The sequence below is a fragment of the Pseudochaenichthys georgianus genome, chromosome 21 (genome assembly GCF_902827115.2).
Source record: "Pseudochaenichthys georgianus chromosome 21, fPseGeo1.2, whole genome shotgun sequence".
Lineage (NCBI taxonomy): Eukaryota > Metazoa > Chordata > Actinopteri > Perciformes > Channichthyidae > Pseudochaenichthys > Pseudochaenichthys georgianus.
Genome location: NC_047523.1, coordinates 2,528,984 through 2,538,975, shown reverse-complemented (window position 1 = coordinate 2,538,975; position 9,992 = coordinate 2,528,984). Strand labels below are relative to the sequence as shown.

The 9,992-nt window shown below is 40.5% G+C and overlaps 1 protein-coding gene across 1 annotated transcript in view; it reads left to right on the top strand.

Moving 5' to 3' along the window:
- The first annotated feature begins 792 nt into the window (after positions 1 to 792).
- The window catches only part of wdr75 (WD repeat domain 75), a 36,923-nt gene continuing 27,723 nt past the window's right edge, over positions 793 to 9,992 (top strand). Inside the window, exons 1-10 of the mRNA XM_034110046.2 lie at positions 793 to 944; positions 1,197 to 1,326; positions 1,846 to 1,911; positions 4,235 to 4,334; positions 6,820 to 6,944; positions 7,266 to 7,336; positions 7,840 to 7,956; positions 8,130 to 8,218; positions 8,491 to 8,649; positions 9,559 to 9,618. Coding sequence (XP_033965937.1) covers positions 859 to 944; positions 1,197 to 1,326; positions 1,846 to 1,911; positions 4,235 to 4,334; positions 6,820 to 6,944; positions 7,266 to 7,336; positions 7,840 to 7,956; positions 8,130 to 8,218; positions 8,491 to 8,649; positions 9,559 to 9,618 — 1,003 coding nt within the window. The 5' untranslated portion in view covers positions 793 to 858. The remainder of the gene's footprint in view (positions 945 to 1,196; positions 1,327 to 1,845; positions 1,912 to 4,234; positions 4,335 to 6,819; positions 6,945 to 7,265; positions 7,337 to 7,839; positions 7,957 to 8,129; positions 8,219 to 8,490; positions 8,650 to 9,558; positions 9,619 to 9,992) is intronic.

Below are 9,992 nucleotides of genomic sequence, written 5' to 3'. Positions count from 1 at the left end.
AGAATCACAAGGACACAATATGGCTCTGCTAAAAACACTCACTCTTACACGCACCAAAGTTATATTGATCTAATATTTAACTCCCTCCACCCCCGCATACAATCCCGTTTAGAAGCCCCTCTTCTCTAATTCAACATGTTGGACGAAATGACATTAAGAGAACGGAATGTACAATTAAAAGGCTGTTCAACGTGTGTTGCTAACTTGCTTCGGTATGCTAGCTTAATCTGTTATCTGTAAACGTTCCCTAAATCTACTAATTTATGGATAATCCACTGACATCCTTTAATACACATATTCATTTGAATCAGATGTACTGATAATATCCGCAATATAAATCTTTAAACTTCTTCTTACCTTTAAAAGTCCGTCACGAACGGTCTATTATGCTGCAACTCCACAGCTCTGCCAGCCTTGGCGCTAACTTCCGGGGAACGATTGAGAGGCTCCACGATCCGCCATTGCTGTAAAAAAGTGGTCCATTGGAGTGAACGGAGATGTCGTAACTCTTCTATTAAATAGCTCTGGTTCCACCTATTCCGTCAGCCAAGAAATCGTTTAATCATAAACTTTTTTATTTATTTTTTTCATTTTCAGGGACACCACCCCTGGACTAACCACTCAAATAGTAATAGTACTTGTAGTAGTGATTACTTACTTGCTTACTTAAGAATAAATGCAACATAATGGATTAAAAAAGGAAAGATATAATAAGTGTTTTAAAAGGCATGATGGCTCATTATATTACCAGTAGCTGCGCCCCTCCCGTGCAGCAGGGAGCAGTGCAACACTCACACACAGTGTCGCGATCAGGTCGCAGTGACGCGTTCAGAGGTGAAAGTTGAATTTAATGAAAACATGGTTGGACACGGGGATATCCGCGTGGTTCATCGAGGTGGCTCTAAAATTAACTCCAGGCAGCCTGTCATAACCCAGGACTCAAGGTGAGGGTGTGTTTTCATCCCGGTAATGTTTAATATTCGGTGGAAGGTTTTCCCGCGGCTCTACCAGTGGTAGTTATCCAGCGTCCTGAAGCCGGTGCTGGCCGTTAGCATTAGCAACACAAGCTGCTAGCTAACTGTTGAAGCTGCTGCTGATACAAAGTATCACCAGCTAATCTCTCTGACACTTTAGCAATGTTTTTAAAATGTCGTTAAAATGATTATATTATCAGACATAATTGTGTGTGTGTGCAGGTTCCTGCTGTGCGCCTCAGGAGAGTGTGTGAAGGTGTTCAGCACCTCCACTGAAGAGTGTGTCCACGACCTGCGGGGACACACCGACGCGGTGACCGGTGTACTGCTCAAACCCTCCAACCACCTACAGGTACATCATCCGGCATGCACCTCCCTGTGAACGAAGATCCATCTTAGACTGTTTACTTGCCTTAAAAAAAGAAGAATTCTTACGTGGTTGAAACCGACTTCAGAACAACCATAAAAGTAAAACATTTACTGTAAGGTTGATTTTAGTTTACGTAATTGATAATGGAAAAGGGGGTTTCCTTAACATGTTAAATATAAATTCAAGTCACCATATAGTTTCTCTCCCGAGTGATGATGACCAAACTAGCACAATATTTGTGAATACACGTTTTAAAATCATTAACAAATCATTTTAAAATGCATTAAAACGATATCGTTTTGTTTTTTTGCGTTATCTCTAGTATTGTAAGTATGATTGTATGGTCGTCCACCTTTTTAAGCTGTTATACTTTTTTTTTATTTATTCAAATTTGAAAGACTTGGTTACACTATTTTGTTGGTTCAGACATTACTTGCTTCATAGGACTAACATTGTTATTTTAAGCTTGTATAATGATTTTATTGTTATATTTTGTTGCAGGCGTACTCTTGCTCAGCAGATGGCACTGTCAGACTTTGGGACTTCACAGAGGGCATCCACATCAAGGTACAGCTTGATTATTGTCTTGTTTACGCGCCATGCTTTAGAATCAGTGTGGATCATCCCGACATTTAAAAAATGAGCCACCATAGAAAAAACACATTTGATTGACATGATTTTAAACTACCAAGTTTATAAACAGGACTGTCCAAAAACCTGTATTAGTTTAGAAGGTAAAAGAAAAATGTTCCTTAAAAATAAAAAAACTGCATCTCTAAACCACCTCTTTCACACACATTTAAAGAGCCTGTGACAGCCTCCCAACAACTGTTGTGCAATGAAATATTGGGCTACTAGTAATCTCGAAACGTCAGTTTAAAAAAGAAAAAGCGATACCGTTAAATATCAATAATTTTTAACATCGCGGGGAAATTCCTTCGACTCATTTTGAAGTTTTGGGGGAAGCCGGAAGTGACGTCAATGCGGGAACGCTTCACTGTGCGGCGAGAGAGCCAAACACGGACCAAGCGTGTTGTCATGCGTAGAAATGGTGAATTACTGAGTGTAGGCTCGTTAATAACGTTTTAATGAAGTTGACTACAGTATATTTATATGTGTCAGTGCTTTCATGTCAATTCGGCGAACATATGATACATTAAATGATCGTGAGGATGATGATTAACAATCGTTTGTTTGAGCCGGTCTGCATTTCCTGATGAGAAAACAAACCGATGCTTTTTGTAGTTGTAGTACACCAACGTGGATTAAACGTGTGTTTTTTTTACCACAATGTTGGGGAAATTAATGGATAAAATGCACGGATTATTATTATTATTGTTCCCACTCCGATCGGGACACTAGGTCCACCGTTTCCCCGCAGCGAGGCTCCCCCCGTTGACAGTTTACGTGGGCTGGGTGCAGTGGCGGACTGCCCATTTTTACCTGACGCTGCCCGCCTCCGGCGTCTAGAGAAAAGAGATCCACTCAGTGTGCGGAGTTTAAATCTCTCAAGTCATATTACAGGATAAAGGAAATACAGTTTAAACTGCCGTATGCAGAGAAGACGCCGACGTGTCGCACTTATCATTCATATTACATCATCAATCAGATCATCGATCATATAATATCATAATATATCATATATTTCCTGATCTGAGTCAGCTTCTCCAGCCTCATCTGGCCGTGCAACACTCACAGTGTCACAGACTGGATGCAGAAGTATTATTTAACACATTATGTTGACGAAACACTCGAGACAAATGTAATTAAAGTCAGATCCACTCGTGTCTTAGACGTGAACGCGCTCTCAGCTGGAGAGAGAAACCCTGGCTTGATTTACCGAGTTGATAACCAGCGTCGTAGGACCGCTTAGCGAGATCTCGTTTGTTAGTTTGTTGTTGTTTGTTTGTTACTCAAACATATCCAGGGTCTGTTGAACTGGCTTCGTAGTACAGGGCACAGGTGGCTCGCAGCGCTGAGGTCAAAGACACAGACATTATACATTATATTTGTATTTTACCAGGATGCAGTGACACAAATATTTACATATTTACATTTACTATCTACAGCACCCGTCGCCCCTGACATCCCCCACTCCCCCAGTTGACAATTTACTAGCGGTACCGAAGTGGGCCGGTCGAGAGTCCCGGATGATTTGTAGTCCCAGTCCACCACTGGCTACATGACCGTATTATCGCCCATATTGACGCACCTCATTCCTAAACTTCTAACAGATGCAACATAAACCGATCCCTCAGCCTCATATGAGCTCTCAGACACGTTCAACATTAACCTGTCATCGCTGTCTGAGCTTGCTGCTGTGTGCGCCGTCGTGCGTTTACATCTGACTGTATATATATAAAGGTTTACATGCAGATGCTGGGATCCTGGACGGTGCAGCTGGAGCGCTGTGCCCGCAATGACGTCACCCATCATTTGGCGGGACTTGAAGAATCCGCGAGAAGATCCAGAAAATTGTCAACATTGAAGGCAGACTAATGGTTATCAAAGTACAAATATCCAAAATCAGTTCAGTAACGGTTTTCAAGGGGACAATATGTACTCAAATTGATGGGTTTGGATGATGGGGGAAACTCGTGTCACAGGCTCTTTAAGCTATTCTATGTAAAAATGTAATGTAATATATCCATTCCGCTGAAACCCCACTGATCAAAAACCCTCTCACACTTTGAAATCTAACAGCAGCGTAAGCAAGTTGTTCATATTGTGGAGTGGGTACCCTGTCACAGTTTTTCCTATATATTTATACCTTAGTATAGTGAGCCCCACATAATGTGACTTGAGGCACAACAAAGCAATAGGGAAAGAGCTTGTTATGTTTTCTCTGATGTCTGGCAGCCATGTATGACTATTGCTTGATCTCCTCCAGACTTACGTCATTGGATACCCGGTCTACTCCATCTATGCATCTGCACACCATGAAGGAGTTATCTTCGTTGTTACCCCCATGCTAAATGACAAAAGATCTGGTAGGTTTGACACCTTTTTTCTTCGTGGTCTAGACCTTTGTCACAGCAGAAACTTAGACTGGCCAGTGTAGGAAAATTACAGTTTATTTAACATTTAATGATGGCTGTTATGAAAGTTTCTCTGCTCGTGATGTTAGCATAGCAACCGAAGCTAAACTGACTATATATTGACTACTTGTTGCTATCCTATTGTGCCATAAGCCGTTTTCTTGAGGCACATTTTACCGGCGTATTTTTCATTATGATTCAACTTGTGATAGTCGGACACGACAACCTGTGCAGCCCATGTATTGATTCCATCCGATAGCTGCAATAATACAAAACAAAACGTCTGCCTCTCTCCACAATGATCGATAACAGTGAACAGATGGTCAAAGTAAGGCACAAATAAACAGAATCACACGAAGCCTGGTTAGTGTTGCCTGACTTTATAAAGTGTGTGGTTGCGTTCTAGTCACTTTGCTCAGCGCTACTGCTTGTTTCAACTTTAATTTGCCGTTCTCGCCATAAACTGTTGCTCGGGTTGATCCCGGCCCTGCCTATGCGGTTCTTGCTTCTAGGCCGACAATTTTTAGGAGCTTGGTAAGAACCAGTTTTCGGGGAAAAGAGCCGGCTCTGCTGCGGTGTGGACAGGAAAAAATGGTGCTTATCAGGCTCTAGCTCTGAACCGGCCCTGGAACCGCGTTGGTGTGAAAGGGGCAAAAAGGTCTGCTGTGAAAAGGATATGATGACCAAGCCGTCTCAGCAGCCTTTAAACAACCTGTGTGCTTTGGCAAATTTGACTTATTTTGACTATTTTACTTTACTAGTGTAAACCAACAATAAAAGTACTGCTATGCAGTTACTCATTTATGTTTTGTACATTACGTAACGTTCTGTTTCAATCCATATTTGTTGACATTGAACCATTCACAAAAAATCCAACAAAACAAAAAACAAGGGGTGCAAACTGCTTTAACTGGCTGGTCAAACTCTAATCTAACGGCACAATGAATCTCCTATTCTAACCACAATAGGAAAAACATTATTTTAGGGTGGCAATGTCATAAAATAACAACAGATTTATAAAAAAAAAACAATAGAAGCACTGCATGTAAAAAGAAGATCACTTTGGAGACGGCCACAATAATATAATAGAAAATAGGGCTGTGCAATTAATCGTATTTTAATCTCGATTTTGGCTGGCAACGATTACGAAAACAGCGTCATCGAAATAAAACGATTATTTTTGCTGCATTCCATTTTGCAATAATGCTCTCAATTTGTCTTGTATTATACATCCTGCGTGCGCTTTCGCCCCTCTCTAAAAGCCCTCTCGGCCAGGTTGTGTTGTGACCATAGACTGTGTATATATAAAGGTTGTGACTTGCAGTCTGTTTAATAAATCCATATATTACGTTGCCGTGTCTTTATTCTCCGGTCTCTAGCGTACAGTCACATTTTACTAAGTCGTCATGACGGAGCCTCTTAGCTCGCTACTTCCGGTTTCCGGATAAGGGGTTACTAAAATAAGAGTACTGCGGTTAGCAGTATAATTAAACATTACAGTTTGTGAGTGGCATTAGTTATCATATTTATATATGTTTAGTAGGTTATGGAAGTGCGCTCCAAGATATTTGTTGATCTTTATTGGTATTTATTATTTTTGATATTATTTATTTAAATGTAGATATAAATGTATACTTTTTTTTTATTTTAATTTTGTATTGGTTTTTCAGTGGAATTATACTTAAAGTTCGGAGTAATCAACTGTTAAAAACATACTGTTCAAATTATTATTATTATTTTTTAAAAGTTCAATAAACGGATGTTTTCAAAGTCAATGAATAATTGTATTTAATAATTGTGATTATGATTTTTGCCATTATCGAGCAGCCCTAATAGAAAATGTAACCAAAAAGGTGCACACCACTACTTACCGCACCCTATTATTCAGTTGGGAAGAGGTGTTTTCATTCTTGGAGTGGCATAAATAAATATGTATTACATACATACATCTCACACGAATATTTCATACTGAGATGTGTTAAAACTTTTCTCTGTGGAATACTTATGTGCGTGTAGTAGAAGTTTTCTAAATAGCAAAGTTAGATCATCTAGATCAGTGTTTCTCAAACGTTTTCATACGAAGGACTTAACCAATAAAAAAACACTCGCGGACCACCTAACTCCACAAATATCCAAAATCACATCGTTTTTCTAGAACGGATTACAAATCGCCTGCAAATGGTACAGACAAGTGGCAACATGCGTGATGGTGTTGCGCTGGGCTATATCATGACATTGAAACTCAAGCTCGCTCCATTGCGGAGATATTCCCGCGAGAGTGCGGAAAACTTAAATGTATTTATTTAAAATGTGAAATGTTACCAATATACTCAGGGACCACTAGGGGGCACTCACGGACTACACTACACCTAACATGTGTGTAGTAGAATTTGGGTGAGAGTTCACTGGGTGAGGATGTGTTCAACACTGTTTGCAGAGGTGTTCCAGCTGGTTGCAGTGCATCTTCCTCAGAGCGGAGATCAGCTGGTGGAGGCCCTAGAGCTTTCTGCTGTGATCAGCGACGTCAGCTCCAACCCAGCAGCCATGGGCTTTGGCAAAGGGGTAAATACAGCACCACTACTGTGATCTGCACACCATCTGGAACTGTTCCATTCCCAAAAGTGATGTCCCATACTTGCCAACGTATCAGAGGGATATTAGACAAAACTTTATCTGACTTTTCTGCTGTGGCAGAAAACATTTTTGTGCGAGATTACATTTCTTGGCAATGAGATCTAGATATATATATTAATCGCAATTGTTACCCTTTTAAACAATAAGATATACAGCTTTAGCATTATTACCACTTGAGTAAAGTTTTCTGTTGTTGCTTGGTTTCTTCCACCATGTATGTCATTTAAACAAACATGTTATCTGTCACAGGGGGAATTTATTGCTTCAGCTAAAGGTTTGCATCTGGAGGTCTTCTTTTTCAAGAAGCAGAAGACATACAGGTGAGCCACACTGCTTCAGTTGACCTGTTAAGCCCCATTGCCCCCCACCGGCCGAATATCCGCTGCTGATTACTACCGAATATCCGGAGCCCGAAAAATGGTATTCGGGACAGCCCTACTAACCCACCATCCAAGGGTGGTTTTCACTATAAGTTATGTTTTTTTTTTGTTTTTTAACGGACACTATAATTTACGTTTTTTTACTATGTTCAATCTGAATTTACTTTAAAATTAAAAAAAATCTATATTGATTCTGACTTTTCTACATCCAACTCACAGGTTTATCATTGCTTTGAGAACAAAGATTAAGAATTTATCCCTTTTTAGAAGTGAAGTTATGGTCATTAGAAGTGAAGTTATGGCCAAAAACACCATTTATTTAGTTCCAGACACAAAGTTATGTAGAACTCAAGGGTAAAGATCATAACACTTCACATCTGCCAGCTAAGCCACAAGGACGATCAATAATACTGCATGTCTGTCCTTGTGCGGCCTGTTAATAGGTTTCCCCTCAAAGAAGACAACAAGAAGGGAGGCAAGAACACATTCATGTGCGTTGCCTGTCACCAGAAAGAGGACTGCATTGCCACCGGACATGAGGACGGCAAGATTCGCTTGTGGTGAGTGCAGCAGCAACATAGCCTTGGAGCATATTCCTCACATCCAGTGCTTTTGTTGATTCCAAATTGATATTCTTAACAGATTAGGCACATTAGGTCTCTGTAGTGATGTGTATGACGTGTATGACTCTAGAAGATGCACGCTTTTCTTACATTACCCTTTTGTCTTTCAGGAGGAACTTCAGCCACAAGAAGGAGTACACTTACTCCACCCTGCACTGGCACCACAGTGCGGTCAGCTCACTGTGCTTCACACCAGAAGGTACACACACACACACACACACACACACACACACACACACACACACACACACACACACACACACACACACACACACACACACACACACATCACCTGTTTTATCCTTTCTTTCTTCATCTATTTCAGACAGGATTATTCTTTTACAGCTGTTTTAAGATCTTGGACAGGCAACTAGAGTTTTTGTCCGGTTTTGAAAATAATGTTGTGCTTGAATGACTTAAATAGTTCCGGGTGGTCCTGCCTCTGTATCCATTTGGTCTTTGCTTTCTTAGGCACTAACCTACTGAGTGGAGGCTTGGAGTCAGTGCTCGTCCAGTGGCGGTACAACCAAGAGAGTCAGCGGGATTTCCTGCCCCGCTTGGGTTCTGCCATCACACACATCGCCGTCTCACCGGATGGAGCACTGTTCTGTACCTCACACAGTGACAATAGTAAGGAGCTATAACCTGTATTATTCACTTGGATAAAACACAATTCGCAACAAGCTGTTGGGAATGTTTTGACGGTGGACACCAGGGTTTTGTGTCACAAACAAATGTGATAAATACCGGTCTAATGTCTGTGTTTACTGAGCTTAAAAACAACTGGTAGGCAGGCTATATAAAGAATGAAATCGTCAAAGCATGTAGAGTTAGAATAAACTGTATTGAAAAGTTGGCTTATGCTGCTTATACATGAAATTCCAAATCCAGGCCAACTGAACACGTAACGCTCACTAAGTGGCTTATTCAACTCTACACTTCGTTGTAATCACTGAAACTATTACCAGCTGGTGGTTTCTTATCAACTTCATCCTCTACATAGCCTGTAGATTTACTTTCCCATATTACACAAACTCCTTGATAAAGTGTTGTAGTACTTGGTGCTGGGTCCAAAACCAAAGCTGACAGTCTTAGTTGACCTATGATAAACACCACCTATGTGCACTGCAGGGGTCTACGTTACATCTTCCTAAGAGAACGTTGTGATCAGAGATATTTAAATATGACGAAATGTCAACACTTTTTCCTTTAAATTTTTTTTATAAAAATACACGTCTTTTTTTTTGACCAGATAACGGAAACCCTATTGCACATACAGTTGTATAGTGTTTGAATCCGTCATCTAGTGGCCAGTCGTGGTACTACATCTCAAATGCTCTGGTTGCCACCTGGTTTGAACCCTGACAGCTTTACATTTGACAGTACACTTTGCTCCTAGTCACTTTGACCCTTGCAGTTTGCTGATGGAGTTAAGAAAGGCAAATGGCTGCAGCGCTAAAATGTTAAGATAGAACGGTTTAAGAGATTTCAGTATAAAATACAGGCCATGGTAACTGATTTCTGTTTTTCCTCTTTTAGAGATTACGATCATCCAGAGTAGTGTTAAAGTGTCGGCTGTCATCCAGGGCCTGGTCAAAGGTGAGTACACACTGGAGGTCGATCATAAATATGCTGTATTCGCTCATAAATGATACATATCTTCATTACAGTTCTTGGAAAACAATCTTTGATTACCAAAAGAGAATAACAAAGCCCTGGCATGACTTTGGCATAAACATTACCAATAAATCAAACAAGAGTGCTCAGGGCTTTTTTAAGAAACTGTGTCTCAGGGCTTCTTAACATTTATGAAACTATTAATTTTCCAAACTCACTTAACGGGAAGAAACTCAGCTAACTGACGATGCGAAAAAAATTTTACCAAAACAAAACACAAGTCTCACAAGAAGCGTCTAAATGAGCCCCGAGCGAAAAGATTCTATCGCACTTAGCACAGAACTCTAGGTATAAAT